We start from the raw sequence: 16,207 nt of genomic DNA, 5'->3' as shown, positions 1-16,207 counted from the left end.
TCCATATCACATATGCCTTTACAAATTATTTTGAATAGGTAATATGCATTACACAAACACTATACAGTGAAGTCTCTTTCAACCTCTTTCAGTTAATTATATCTTCCCAAAACTATTCTACGCAAACACAGAGACATATGTACTATATGTTTTTGTTTTGAGACAGAGTCTCACTCTATCTCCTAGGCTGGATGCAGCGGTGTGATCTCGGCTCACTGCAACCTCTGCCTCCTGAGTTCAAGCAATTCTCCTGCCTCAGCCTCCCAAGTAGCTGAGATTACAGGCATGTGCCACCATGCCTGGCTAAATTTTGTATTTTCAGTAGAGACGAGGTTTTGCCACGTTGGCCAGACTGGTCTCAAACCCCTGACCTCAGGTGATAGGCCCACCTTGGCCTCCCAAAGTGCTAGGATTACAGTCATGAGCCATCATTACTAGCCTACTATATATATTTTTTTAACACTGCATACAATACACACAGTTTGCACCTTTTTTCTTCATTTAATAATGTATCTTGAGGATTGTTCCATTTGGCACTTCATCTAAGTACAAATTATTTTTTCTCCCACTAAAATATAGATTTTCATGATGATGAGCACTTATCTTTTCATTGCTTGTTATTTTTAAATGTGTTTTTCTGTTTTTTCATGAATATTTAGTTTGTATGCTATCTTTTGCCTTTGTCAGTAATGCTATTGCATCAATATCCTTGTACATGTCAATTCTTACAAGTAGGAGTGTAAATACAGGATGAAATTCCAAACGTAGATTTGCTCTGTCAAAGGGTATGTACCTTTCCAATCGATAAGGTATTGCCAAATGTCTTCCCATTGAGGTTGAACCAATTTATACACTTACTAGCCTTGTTGCTAACATTATAACACAAGAAGCATTAAAATTGATTTTTGAACAAAATCAATGTATATGCTTTTAAGTATTCTTTCTTTTAAAAAAATCATTATTGGAAAATGCAAGCAGGATACATGGCAAGCAGAGCCCATGCAATGGCCAGAATTCCTACAGCAGAAATGACTTCAACATTTGTTTATAAAGATTTTCTCCAAATGATTGGTTGAAATAACTTGAGTCTTCAAGGTTTTTTTTGTTTTGTTTTGTTTTTTTTGAGATGGAGTTTCGCTCTTGTTGCCCAGGCTGGAGTGCAGTGGCGCGATCTCGGCTCATCGCAACCTCTGCCTCCTGGGTTCAAGCGATTCTCCTGCCTCAGCCTCCCGAGTAGCTGGAATTACAGGCATGCGCCACCACGCCCAGCTAATTTTGTATTTTTAGTAGAGACGGGGTTTCTCCATGTTGGTCAGGCTGGTACCAAACTCCCGACCTCAGGTGATCCGCTCCCCTCGGTCTCCCAAAGTGCTGGGATTACAGGCGTGAGCCACCGCGCACAACCGAGTCTTCAAGTTTTAATTTTCCAAATGTTGGCTCAAACCTGCACTGAAATTCTGGCCTACAGTATCCTAGCAAAAATCTCCCTTTGCAAGATGCTGAGGTATATTGGCAAAACCGCGGATCACATGACTCCAGGAGTTTGAGACCAGCCTCGCCAACATGGTGTTGGCGAGAAAATCCTGTTTCTACTAAAAATATTAAAATTAGCCGGGCATGGTGGCACATGCCTGTAGTCCCAGCTACTCAGGAGGCTGAGGGAGAAGAATCTTTGAACCTGGGAGGCAGAGGTTGCAGTGAAGCTGACAGAACAAGACTCTGTCTAAAAAAAAAAAAAAAAAAAAAAAAAGGAGAGGTCAAGGCAAGCATTCCTAGGGACCAGGTAGAACCCAACTGAAGAGGAAGATGACACAATTCAACATGCTATGGAGGGGGGAGTGTGGGTTTTATCCAGGATCACATGGGATAAATGCAAGGACAGGCTCAAGTTTCCCACATGCATCATTTCTCAATCCCATTTTCCTTGGCAAGAGTTCTTCCCGTTACTAGGCTATTCCAATATAGACTAAGCTCTTGCCCTGGAAGGACTCTATACTTTGCAAATTTTTTTTTTTTTTTTTGCACTCCCAGGCTGGAGTGCAATGGCGTCATCTTGGCTCACAGCAACCTCTGCCTCCCGGGTTCAAGCAATTCTGCCTCAGCCTCCCGAGTAGCTAGGATTACAGGCACCCGCCGCCACACTCGGCTAATTTTTGTATTTTTAGTAGAGACGGGGTTTCACCATGTCCATCAGGGTCAGGATCACCCGACCTCAGGTGATCCACCTGCCTCGGCCTTGCAAAGTGCTGGGATTATAGGCGTGAGCCATCATGCCCGGCCTGCAAACTTTTAAGATGTTATTAGAGACAGGATTCCACTCTGTCACCCAGTCTGGAGTGCAGTGGTACAATCATAGCTCGCTGCAGCCTCCAACTACTGAACTCAAGCGATCCTCCCACCTCAGCCTCTCAAGTAGCTAGGATTATATGGAGGAGCCACAGCCTGGTAAATTTCTAAGTAAACATATACTATTACACTCCTTACGGGGAGGAAGAGAAGGAGGGTGGGATGTCGAAGAGAGAGGATGCAACTTGTAGAGAGTAAGTGAATGAAGGGGGAATTCTGGCAAGGAATTGCCGACTTGAGGCTGACTTCAGCTTTCAGGGTCCACGAGGCTGGTCTCAGACCTATTGGGAGTTCCTCTGGGCACTCCCTATATGTCTATTGGGAGTCATTTTTGGTGAGAAAAACGGCAAGAAATGGGAGCACGCGGAAACCTCCAAGACTAGAGCCACCGGATGCCACCAACAGCACGCAGCTGGACCAGCACGGGGGAGGGCCTTCGTGGGTCGAGAGCTCCCTCGGGAGATAGTTGGTGCTTTTCTTTCAGGAGAAGAATCCCTGGCGGAGTCTGACCGTTCTCTGGCGCACAGCCCCGGGGGTGGGCACAGCAGCCGCCCCTGCTGAAGGGACTGACGCCGTCGACCAGCAGCCAAGTTAAACGCACTGAGCAGCTGTGTTGGAAAGAGGGCGGTTCACATTCTTTTCCAACGGAGCCGCTGACTGCGGAGCTGGGAGGGGACGTGACAGAACCCAGCCACCCAAGGGCCCCCCACCCCTCCCCAGCTGGGACCTCGGGCTGCTTCCGGGCTGCGCTGGGTGGGGTCAAGTAGCCGCCCCTCTCGGCCGCGTCCCTCCCTCACGCCCTGCACACTGGCCCTGTGTGGCCCGCGGAGCCGCCTAAAAGGGCGGAAAGATGCAGGCGCGGAGGGGGCTCGGGATTGCACGCCTAGCTCAGACCTCCCAGCCGGGACCCCTCGCGCTGTTGGACACGCCAGCCTCCCGACCCTCCGGCTCCTACGGGAGGTGACAAGGACCCTGCCAACCTGGCCTGAATGGCCCAGTTTGACACAGCTCAGGTTTTCAACGAATGAGACCGTGGTGTGATCTAGGCGGAGGGATGAGAGGAGGCGTCTCTGCTGGGGTAAGTGGGGCCGGGGTAAGGAGGGAATTCTTTTCCTGGGCTGAGGAGAACGCAGGGACAAAGAACACAGGGGTAGTTGAGTGAGCAGGTGAGGCCCTAGGCTGGTTCCCCACCTTCTCAGGATCGGAGCCACTTACTTCCTGGTGCTCTCTGCGGTCTCCCGGCGTTAAATAACATCCCTTTGCTGGAGACTGTGGATTCACATCCATAATCCCAGCCTCCCCTACTTATCCCCTCACGCTTCCCATGAACTAACCTTGAAGGACCTGACTAGAGCCCTGACCTCCGTCCCACACACCTGCTACATGGAAGGTGTTCTCCACATCAGTTCAAGGCAGTGTCACCCTTCAGGATGTTCAGGCTCTAAACCTTGGAGTCCTCCTCCAGATGTCTCTCTCCTTCCTTCTCCTTGTCTCTCCCTTGCACTTACGGTTCTCTTTTCCTTCGTAGCTTTGTAGCTCATTCCCCCTTCCACTTTCCACACCACCTTCTGGTCTGTTAATTAAATATTACCTGGTTTCCACTGACACCTTCCCTGGGTTCCCAATTTAAAATCACAACATCATCCTCCTCCTCTGCCTTTTTTCTCCAAATTATATCCTCATCCAATTATGTATTATTCTCATTAATCTTGCTTAATTAATTAGCAGACATTATTAATACCTGTTTCCCCCGTCACCACCACTAGACTATGAACTCCTAAGGACTCCTTCCTTCCACCACTGTTGTACCTGCTTCACCTATAACTGCTTGGCACATACAATGTGCTCCATAAATATTTGTTGAACAAAAGACTAGGCACAACTTAGGATTCACTCCTCCATGTGGCATCCATAAGCCCTGTATGCAGGTAAAATGTCAGTGGGTTGACTAAATATTGGAAGTGGAAAAAAATTCACCTCTTTGGTTTGCAGTTGTCTAGGACCTTTAGGCCAATGGAAAACCCAGTTTTCCTTAGAATTAAGCCAGTGCCGCCAGACTTGCCAGTTTACAATGCTTGTCTGACTGGTCCTCAGCATGGGTCATACATGTCCAATGAATTCAAACAAAATCTTGAGAAGACACAAACCTTGCCCTTCGGCTGGGCACGGTGGCTCACGCCTGTAATCCCAGCACTCTGGGAGGCCGAGGCAGGCGGATCACAAGGTCAGGAGATCGAGACCATCCTGGCTAACATGGTGAAACTCCGTCTCTACTAAAAATACAAAAAATTAGCTGGGCATGGTTGCGGGCGCCTGTAGTCCCAGCTACTCAGGAGGCTGAGGCAGGAGAATGGCGTGAACCCAGGGGGCGGAGCTTGCAGTGAGCGGAGATCCTGCCATTGCACTCCAGCCTGGGGGACAGAGCGAGACTCTGTCTCAAAAAAAAAAAAAAGAAATGGGGAATGAAGGGCAGGGTTGTTTTTTTTGGTTTTTTTTTTGTTTTTTGTTTTTTTTAATGAGACGGAGTCTCGCTCTGTGGCCCAGGCTGGAGTGCAGTGGTGCGGTCTCCGCTCACTGCAATCTCCACCTCCCGGGTTCACGCCATTCTCCTGCCTCAGCCTCCTGAGTAGCTGGGACTACAGGCGCCCGCCACAACGCCCTGCTAATTTTTTGTATATTTAGTAGAGACGGGGTTTCACCGTGTTAGCCAGGATGGTCTCGATCTCCTGACCTTGTGATCCACCCGCCTGCCTCGGCCTCCCAAAGTACTAGGATTACAGGCTTGAGCCACCGTGCCCGGCCCATTCCCCATTTCTATCATAATCTACACAGAGTTTTGAACAGGCATTTTAAAATCAACAATCTATTATTTACAATTTTGTTGGTTAGTATACATAACTCTAACTCACTGTTAAAAATTGCCTGTCTTTATATCCATTAAATGACACTTATATATGCTCCAATTTTTCACTAATGATTTCGAGAGCATTCTGGGACACAGGTGTCTGGACCTTTCATAAGTAAACAGAATTCCTAGCGATGGAATTGTGTATACAGTATGGAAATACCTTATACTGTCCTGGATATTGTAAAGGTGAACCAACATTCTGTTAAATTTAGAGCAAGTTGTAGAAAACTATATGATACTTAATTCTGTGTTATATGTATAATGGTTTCTTGGGGTTTTTTAAATTTTTTTTTCTTAGGGACAGTGTCTCACTCTCTTGCCCAGTCTGGAGTGCAGTGGCACAATCACAGCTCACTGCAGCCTCGACCTCCTAGGCTCAAGTGATACTCCCACCTCACCTCCCAAGTAGCTGGGACTACAGGCATGTGCCACCACGTCCAGCTAACTTTTTTTTTTTTAAGAGAGAGGGACCTCACCATGTTGCCCAGGTTGGTCTTGAACTCCTGGGCACAAGCAATCCTGCCTCAGCCTCCCAAAGTGCTGGCACTACAGGCATGAGCCACTGCACCATGCCTGCTGCTATATATAATGTACATTTTAAGAACTCTATATAGATTCATTTATGTATATGTTTAGAAAAAAATTCTGGAATGGGCAGGGTGCAGTGGCTCACACCTGTAATTCCAGCACTTTGGGAGGCTGAGGCGGGCAGATTGTGAGGTCAGGAGTTCAAGACCAGCCTGACCAACTGGTGAAACCCCATCTCTACTAAAAAAAATACAAAAATTAGCTGGACATGGTGGCGCACACCTGTAATCCCAGCTACTTGGGGGGCTGGGGCAGGAGAATCACTTGAAGCCGGGAGGTAGAGGTTGTGGTGAGCCGAGATCGTGCCATTGCACTCCAGCCTGGGCAACAGAGCGAGACTCTGTCTCAAAAAAATAAAGATAAAGAAAAGAAAAGAAATTCTGGAATGAATCAAAATATAGTCATGCATCATTTAACAGGGATTCATTACGGAAAATGCACTGTTAGGAGATTTCATAGTTGTGCAAACATTATACAGTGTACTTACACAAACCTAGATTGTATAGCCTACTATACACCCAAGCTATATGGTAAAAGCTTATTACCCCTAGGCTACAAACCTGTATGGCATATTATTCAACTGAATCCTGTAGGCAACTGTAATACAATGGGTAGTACTGTACTTTTTATAGGACTGGCAGTGCAATAGGTTTGTTTACACAAGCATCATGCCAAACACTTCATGTGTTGTGCTGTCACCATTCTGATGGTTATGATGCCACTGTTATAGGAATTTTTCAGTTCTATTATAGTCTGATGGGACCACTATTGTATTTGAGGCCCATCATTGACTGAAATGTCATTATGTGATATAGATATATGAATACTATTCAGCCTAAAAAGATGGAAATCTGGCTGGGCGCGGTGGCTCATGCCTGTAATCCCAGCACTTTGGGAGGCTGAGGTGTGCCGATCACATGAGGTCAGGAGTTTGAGACCAGCCTGGCCAACATGGTGAAACCCGGTCTCTACTAAAAATACAAAAATTAGCTGGATGTGATGGCACACGCCTGTAATCCCAGCTACTCTGGAGGCTGAAGCACAAGAATTGCTTGAACCCAAGAGGCAGAGGTTGCAGTGAGTCGACATTGTGCCACTGCACTCCAGCCTGGGCAACAGAGTGAGACTCTGCCTCAAAAAAATAAAAATAAAATAAAAATAAAAAGATGGAAATCCTGTCATTTTCAGTGACGTGGATAAACTTGGATGATATTATGTCAAGTGAAATAAACCAGGCACAGAAAGAAAAATATCTCATGCTTTCACCTATGTGTAGAATGTACAGAAGTTGAACTCACAGAGAATAAAATGGTGGTTACAAGAGATTTGGGGGTGGGGGGTTTCAGGAGCCATTGGTGAAGAAACAACAGCTATTCCATGAAGGTTCCCATTGATAAATGCAGAAGGAATGAGAGAGAGAGAGAGAGAGAAAATCACCACGGGACCACAGTAATCATTGCCTCAGGCAAAATTGACCCCTGATGCTAAAACTCGTGGGTGATGGTTTAAGCAGAAACAAGATATTTGCATAGTCTGAAGTATTCCTCCACAATATTTAGTAATACAAATGGAAGAACCACGAGTTTTCAGTAAAGAACACAAGCAAGTGATTTCCTAGCCAAGTGATCAAAATTGACATCACCTGTCCTGAAATACGATGCACTGAGAAGGGCACATGATCACATCATTTTGTAGCATCCTTCTCAATAATGTATAGCTTCAGTCTAATCCTGAGAAAACATCAGATAAACCCAAACTGAGATGCATTCTAGAAAATAACTGGTATTATTCAGAAGTGCCAAGGTCATGAAAGACAAGATAGACTAAGAAACTGCGCAAGATGAGACAAGACCAAGGACATAGGACAACTAAACATGATGTGGGATTCTGAATTGTATCCTAGGACAGAAAAACTAAATTCGTGAAAAAAATGGTGAAATGCAAATAATTTCTTTTTTTTTTTTTTTTTGAAACGGAGTCTCGTTCTGTCGCCCAGGCTGGAGTGCAGTGGCGCAATCTCGGCTCACTGCAAGCTCCGCCTCCCGGGTTCACTCCATTCTCCTGCCTCAGCCTCCCGAGTAGCTGGGACTACAGGCACCCGCCACCACGCCCGGCTAATTTTTTGTATTTTTAGTAGAGACGGGGTTTCACCGTGGTCTCGATCTCCTGACCTCGTGATCCGCCCGCCTCGGCCTCCCAAAGTGCTGGGATTACAAGCGTGAGCCACCGCGCCTGGCCGCAAATAATTTCTTAGTTTTGAAAATTATTTTGTGGGCCAGCCGCGGTGGCTCACGCCTGTAATCCTAAAACTTTGGGAGGCCAAGGCAGGTGGATCACCTGAGTTCAAGAGCTTGAAACCAGCCTGGCCAACATGGAGAAACCCCTTCTCTACTAAAAATACAAAACTTAGCTAGGCATGGTGGCAGGCATCTGTAATCCCAGCTGTTCGGGAGGCTGACGCATGAGAATCGCTTGAACCCAGGAGGCGGAGGTTGCCGTGAGCCAAGATCACGCCACTGCACACCAGCCTAGGCGACAGAGCAAGACTACATCTCAAAAAAAAAAGAAAAAATATTGTTCTACGGTTAGGTAAGATGCTAACATAAGTAGAAGCTGCCTAGTGGGTGTATTGAAACACTATGATTTTTGAAATTCTTTTGAAAGTCTAAAATTATCTCAAAATTAAAAATGAAAAAAGTAAAGGTACAATGTATAAAATATCCTGCCACACATTAAAATACATACATATACATACATATAAAATATGCATATATTACATAAAATTTCTTTGGGTAGAGCTGGAAGACTGAGAGCCATGAATGGGAGAGGCTTTTCATGTTTTATTTTTATAAATATATGTAATAGAGGCGGGGTCTCACTATGTTGCCCAGGCTGGTCTTGAACTCCTGGGCTCCAGCGATCTCTCCCACCTTGGTCTCCCAAAGTACTAGGATGACAGGCGTGAGCCACTGCGCCAGCCACTTTTGTTCACATACCCCTTTATATCTTCTGAATTTGCTACAATGACATATATTACATATTTTAAAACAAAAATTAAGTAAAATCAAAGAAAAGGTTGGCAACATAATGAGTGGATTGCTAGACTTAGCCTAATAATTGGCTCAGGTTTCACAGAACTGGACTGTGAAACAAGGTCCAGTTTCCTTTCTGAATCTATCAGTCACCAACATAGCTGGTCTGGGATGCTTTTTCTTTGGAGGTCTTAGAAAACTACTAAAACCCAAAGAAGGTATCAAGATATTTCCTGGTAATATTTTTGCAATTCTGGGAACATATATAACAAATTGCATCCCATTCCAGTATTAAAATAAGTATAGAGGCCAGACGCAGTGCCTTACACTTGTAATCCAAGCACTTTGGGAGGCCGAGGTGGGCAGATCACCTGAGGTCAGGGGTTCAAGACCAGCCTGGCCGATATGGTGAAACCTCATCTCTACTAAAAATACAAAAATTAGCTGGGCATGGTGGCAGACTCCTGTAATCTCAGCTTCTCAGGAGGCTGAGGCACGAAAATTGCTTGAACCTGGGAAACAGAGGTTGCAGTGAGCCAAGATTTCGCTACTGCACTCCAGCCTGCCTAAGTGACAGAGCAAGACTCCATCTCAAAAATATATATATAATATAAAAAATATATAGAGAGATAATAAAGAAACAAACTTGAAGTCATGGAATTCACATTTCTTAAACTGGTTTCAATGAAACTGTTATCTATTTTGTATTCACTATAATCATAAGGAGACAACATAGCATAAGAGCCAAGATTCAAATCTCAACTTTTCCATTTACTGGTTGAACGACTTTAGATAAGTTTTTTAGTTTCTCTGTGTCTGAATTTCAAGGCAGTAATCAGAGAACCAACCTCATGGGCTTCTTTGAATATTGAAGAAGAGCACACATCCAAAACAGAAAGGACCTGGCACTTGAGCAAGCCCTCAAAGGTTAAGAAATAAATTTTTAAGATATTCTAGCGACTTTTAAAAGTTTTTAGCATTTAAGAGAATATAATATATTGGATTTTGATTTAATTATTATTATTTTTTGAGACATGGTCTCACTCTGTCACCCAGGCTGGAGTGCAGTGGCACGATCTTGGCTCACTGCAACCTCTACCTCCTGGGTTCAAGTGATTCTCCTGCCTCAGGCTCCCAACTAGCTGGGATTACAGGAGCCCGCCACCACACCTGGGTAATTTTTGTATTTTTAGTAGAGACGGGGTTCACCATGTTGGCCAGGATGGTCTTGAACTCCTGACCTCAAGTGATCTGCCCACCTTGGCCTCCCAAAGTGCTGGAATTACAGGCATGAGCCACCACGCCCAGCCAATTTAATTTTTTATTTATTTTATTTATTTATTTATTTATTTATTTTTGTGTGTGTGTGAGACGGAGTCTCAGTCTTGTTGCCCAGGTTGGGGTGCAATAGCACGATCTTGGCTCACTGCAACCTCTGCCTCCCAGGTTCAAGCAATTCTCCTGCCTCAGCCTCCTGAGTAGCTGGGATTACAGACGCCCACCACCATGCCCCACTAATTTTTTTGTATTTTTAGTAGAGATGGGGTTTCACCATGTTGCCCAGGCTGGTCTCGAACTCCTCCTGACCTCAGGTGATCCACCCACCTCAGCCTCCCAAAGTGCTGGGATTACAAGCATGAGCCACCACACCCAGCCAATTTAATTAAAATTTACATGTTTCATTCAATATATCCAATGATTATTATTATTATTATTATTTTCAGACGGAGTCTCACTCTGTTGCCCAGGCTGGAGTGCTATGGCATGGTCTCGGCTCACTGCAGCCTCTGCTTCCTGGGTTCAAGCGATTCTCCTGCCTCAGCCTCCCGAGTAGCTGGGATTACAGGTACCTGCCACCATGCCCAGCTGATTTTTTGTATTTTTAGTAGAGACGGAGTTTCACCATGTTGGCCAAGCTGTTCTGAAACTCCTGACCTGGTGATCCACCTGCCTCAGCCTCCTAAAGTGCTGGGATTACAGGTGTGAGCCACCACGCCTGGCCTCTGATTATTTTTAAATTGAGCAAATTATATTTTTAAGTCTGTAAGTTTTGGGTTATTAGTTATGAAAGCAGGTACATATGCACTTAGTGTTTTTATTGCAGAAATGTTCATTAGTAGTCATAAATTAAGTAATCAGGGATCAAACAAGGTAGAAACAAGTATTCTTTATCTTCAACCAGAATGGATCTTTCCATACAGCTCCCTGAATCCTCACCCTTCCTGCCTCCTGCTCCTACTTATACTCCTCCTTCTACCAGAAGCTGCTCCCCTCCACCAGAGCTCTAAATCACAACCCCTCTGCTTTCGCTGGAGCTTGGAGGCTGCTACCTCTAGACTCTCCCTCCCACTGCATCAACCCTGCCCTCCCTCACCCAACACCCTGAGTAATTAAGCTCCCTCTTCCCCTAGCCTCTCCATTCCCAGCTATTTCCCCATCTCAACAAAAATTATCCAGATTTTCCCATCCAGGAGCATCAGTTCTGCTTACTAAAAACATCCACTAAACATATTCCACATGCATCCCCATTTAAATTTTTCAACTCACTCCAACCTGGTTTCTAAGACTCTCACTCCTGCAACTGAACTGCTTGTGCTAAAGCTAGCAGTGAGCCCTGTGGTTCACAAACCAAGGAGCTATTTTATGCCCTCATCTGATTGGACTGCTGGACAGAATTCCCCAGAATAGGTAATACCCTCTTTGTAGCTTGGGGTGGGGGTTGGTGCCCCGGGGTGGTGGGGGTGGGAGCTGAAGACTCTTTAGAAAATTTTCATTTAGCTGGACGCGGTGGCTCACACCTGTAATCCCAACACTTTGAGAGGCTGAGGGAGGTAGATCACGAGGTCAAGAGATCGAGACCATCCTGGCCAACATGGTGAAACCCCATCTCTACTACAAATACAAAAAAATTAGCCAGGTGTGGTGGCGCACGCCTGTAGTCCCAGCTACTCAGGAGACTGAGGCAGGAGAATCGCTTGAACCCAGGAGGCAGAGATTGCAGTGAGTTGAGATTGTGCCACTGCACTCCAGCCTGGGCAGCAGACTAGAAAAGAAAGAAAAGAAAATTTTCACTTAAACCCCCAAACACTGTGAGAAGACACAACTACCTTTTGAAAATGTTTTTCCTTTTACCCTGGAAAGAACACTGATCAACACTAAACTAATGTAAATTATTTATTATATAAGCATTAGAGTGGCCGGGCAAGGTGGCTCATGCCTGTAATCCCAGCACTTTGGGAGGCTGAGGGGGGTGGATCATAAGGTTAGGAGTTCAAGACCAGCCTGGATAAGATGGTGAAACCCCATCTCTATTAAAAATACAAAAATTAGCTGGGCATGATGCCGGGCGCCTGTAATCCCAGCTACTCGGGAGGCTGGCAGAGAATTGCTTGAACCCAGGAGGCAGAGGTTGCAATGAGCCAAGATCAGGCCACTGCACTCCAGCCTGTCGACAGAGCAAGACTCCGATTCAAAATAAATAAATAAATAAATAAATAAAATCATTAAAGCATTATTTAAAAGCTGGAGTTTGCAATTACTTAAACCATTACAGATTTAAGAACAATTGCCCACACACACATCCATTTCCCTGTCCCCATCTTTCATGGCACAAACAGAACTGGAGTCTTGGCCTCTTGATCCCCAGACCAGCAGGCTTTCCGCAAGCAATGCCATCCCTGCCTGAGATTCCCTCAGGCCCCAGCCTTAAACGGAGTGCCCAGAGGCCCATGAAGAACTGTGCAACTGCCTGGCTTGTGCTCTGGCTAAAAAGAGAGCAGCTGATCATGTGCATGCCTTGTGGAGATGACCCTAGAGCTGTGATTTTTCAACAGCATGCATCCACATCACCTGGAGGTCTTCTTAAAACAGGGGTCTCTGTGCCTCACCCCCAGAGTTTCTGATTCTGTGGATGTGGGGTAGGTGACAGAGTTTGTTGTTGTTGTTGTTTGTTTGTTTTTGAGACAGAGTCTCTCTCTGTCGCCCAGGCTGGAGTGCAGTAATGGTGCAATCCCTGCTCACTGCAACCTCTGCCTCCCGGGCTCAAGCGATTCTCCTGCCTCAGCCTCCCAAGTAGCTGGGATTACAGACACCGCACCACCAGGCCCAGCTAATTTTTTTTTTTTTTTGAGACGGAGTCTGGCTCAGTTGCCCAGGCTGTAGTGCAGTGATGGGATCACGGCTCGCTGTAAGTTCCGCCTTCTGGGTTCACACCATTCTCCTGCCTCAGCCTCCCGAGTAGCTGGGACTACAGGTCCCTGCCACCACGCCCGGCTAATTTTTTGTATTTTTAGTAGAGACAGGGTTTCACCGTGTTAGCCAGGATGGTCTTGATCCCCTGACCTCATGATCCGCCCGCCTTGGCCTCCCAAAGTGCTGGGATTACAGGTGTGAGCCACCACACCCGGCTGCAATTTTTGTATTTTTAGTAGAGATGGGGTTTCACTATGTTGGCCAGGCTGGTCTTGAGCTCCTGACCTCAGGTGATCCACCTGCCTCAGCCTCCCAAAGCGTTGGGATTACAGGCGTGAACCACCGCGTCCGGCTTTTTTTTTTTTTTTCTTTTTGGACAGGGTCTCACTCCGATTGTCCAGGCTGGAGTGCAGTGACACGATTTTGGCTCACTACAGCCTCGACCTCCCTGGACTCAGGTGATCCTCCCAAGTAGCTGGGACTTCAGGTGGGCGCCACATAGCCCAGCTAATTTTTCATATCTTTTTGTAGAGACGGGGTTTCACCATGTTGCCCAGGTTGTGACTTCTGGGCTCAAGCGATCCTCCCACCTCGGCCTCCCAAAGTACTGGGATTGCAGGCGTCAGCCACTGCGCCCGGCCGAGTTTTTTGTTTTTTCTTGAGACGGAGTCTCACTCTGTTGCCCAGGCTGGAGAGCAGTGGTGCGATCTCAGCTCACTGCAACCTCCTTGTCCCAGGATCAAGTGATTCTCCTGCCTCCGCCTCCCTAGTAGCTGGGATTACAGGCACGCGCGCCAGGCTAATTTTTGTATTTTTAGTAGAGATGGGTTTCACCACGTTGGCCAGGCGGGTCTGAAACTCCTGACCTCAAGTGATCAGCCTCGGCCTCCCAAAGTGCTGGGATTACAGGCGTAAGCCAACGCGCCTGGCAGTTTGCATTTTTAAGGAGTTCTCAGGTGATGCTGATGCTGTTGATTGCGGGACTCCACTTTGAGATCAGCTCTCCTAGAGTATCTAAGTGACGGGGCAGACCCGCAAAAGAGATTTAGTGGAAGATGGCCCCCTAGAGGAGCTGCCCTGGGATTCCCGGGACTTCTAAACCTACAGTGCACAAATGTCCTAGATTTTCCACCTTTGGTTGCTTCTAGCCACAATCTTCCTTCCCAACCACATCTTGCTCTTTCTACTCACAAACCAGGAGGCATACCCAGGGTTTTTTTAACTTGGTGATTTGCAGAACTGTCCTAGGCCTTCAGACTAAGGAGCTGGAGTGATCCTGAAAGATCCCGGAAGCGAAACTCACCTTTCCGGGCACCTGGGTGAAGGAAGCTTTTCCTACCAGGGCCCCTGAAGCCACTCACCTCGATTTCTGCGGATCCGAAGGTGGAAAGACACTGTCCCGATCAGGAGCATCGCAAGGGTCTGGAGAAAGGGCCATCCATAAATGAAGATCAGGACTGCGCATCCTGAGACTGTTTCAATCACAAATAAGACTCGAACAGCCTCTGGAAGGCCGACAGCATTTCGCGTTTCTGGCCTGGGAAAGAAAGGGTGCGCTAAGGCACAAGTAGTACAGCTCCTCCCGGCACCGCAGAGCCCGCAGGCGGGAAGAGACCAGACACCAACGGAGAAGCGAAGTTCAGGACGCGAAGGAAAGGGCTACTTCGGGTCGGGGTCAGCCCAGACTGGACCAATGCACAGTCTAGGTGGATTAATGCGCCACCGCGAGAGGTGGGCACGGGACCACATGCGGCTGGCAAGACCTCCCAGGGCTCAAGCCCCAGGCTCGGTCACCAAACAACGGTTATAACATCCACAACTCGACGTAAACCATGGGCCCTGATCGTTCTCCAATAATCGACTGAACTGAGGGCGTGACCAAACGACAAGAACCGGCGGAGAGGACCCGGAGAACGGAGCAGCATCCCGCCGCACGCCTCCAGGAAAGCCGGAGGCACTGGAGCAGAAGGGTCTGGGCTCCGCGCCTTAATTACACCGCCCTGGACCCGCCTCTTCCGCGGCTCGCTCCTCTGACCCGCACCCGAAGGTGCTGTCCCGCACACGGACTCGCTCGCCCTCCGTTTCTTCGATCCTTTAGACGACTTTTTACCGTTCAGGGATGCTCTCCGTTACCGCCTCTGCCATTTGGTTGCCCTCCCTGCGGTCCAAGGGCCTGGAACAATCCCCAGGGCTGCCAGGCCAGCGTTTTCCAGGGGCTCCAGCCTACAGCGCCGCCACCTGGGGCTGGAGCCAGAAACGCAGGGGCGGGGGGCTCACCGGCTGCCAAGTAGAGGGCGTCGAAAATGGGGCTGGGTGTATAAGAATGCTTGTGATTTTTGTACATTGATTTTGTATCCTGAGACTTTGCTGAAGTTGCTTATCAGCTTAAGGAGATTTCGGGCTGAGACGATGGGGTTTTCTAAATATACAATCATGTCATCTGCAAACAGGGACAATTTGACTTCCTCTTTTCCTAATTGAATACCCTTTATTTCTGTCTCCTGCCTGATTGCCCTGCCAGAACTTCCAACAATATGTTGAATAGCAGTGGTGAGAGAGGGCATCCTTGTCTTGTGCCAGTTTTCTAAGGGAATGCTTCCAGGTTTTGCCTATTCGGTACGATATTGGCTGTGGGTTTGTCATAAGTGGCTCTTATGATTTTTACATACATCCCATCAATACCTAATTTATTGAGAGTTTTTAGCACGAAGGGCTGTTGAATTTTGTCAAAGGCCTCTTCTGCATCTATTGAGATAATCGTGTGGTTTTTATCTTTGGTTCTGTTAATGTGATGGATTACGTTTATTGATTTGCATATGTTGAACCAGCCTTGCATCCCAGGGGTGAAGCCCACTTGATCATGGTGGATAAGCTTTTTGATGTGCTGCTGGATTCGGTTTGCCAGTATTTTATTGAGGATTTTTGCACTGATGTTCATTAGGGATATTGGTCTAAAATTCTTTTTTTTGGTTGTGTCTCTGCCAGGCTTTGGTATCAGGATGATGCTGGCCTCATAAAATGAGTTAGGGAGGATTCCCTCTTTTTCTATTGATTGGAATAGTTTCAGAAGGAATGGTACCAGCTCCTCCTAGTACCCCCGGTAGAATTCGGCTGTGAATCCGTCTGGTCCTGGACTTTTTTG

At 46.9% G+C, this 16,207-nt stretch overlaps 1 protein-coding gene across 1 annotated transcript in view; it reads right to left on the bottom strand.

Moving 5' to 3' along the window:
* Nucleotides 1-15,257, bottom strand: part of KHDC1 (KH domain containing 1) — a 66,759-nt gene extending 51,502 nt beyond the window's left edge. The window contains 2 exon segments of the mRNA XM_030809331.1: nt 14,427-14,561; nt 14,564-15,257. Of these exon segments, the coding sequence (XP_030665191.1) occupies nt 14,427-14,561; nt 14,564-14,588 (160 nt within the window). The 5' untranslated portion in view covers nt 14,589-15,257.
* Between the last annotated feature and the right edge of the window lie 950 nt (nt 15,258-16,207).

This window comes from Nomascus leucogenys, chromosome 3, assembly GCF_006542625.1.
Source record: "Nomascus leucogenys isolate Asia chromosome 3, Asia_NLE_v1, whole genome shotgun sequence".
NCBI lineage: Eukaryota > Metazoa > Chordata > Mammalia > Primates > Hylobatidae > Nomascus > Nomascus leucogenys.
This window is presented reverse-complemented; position numbering and strand designations above follow the sequence as displayed.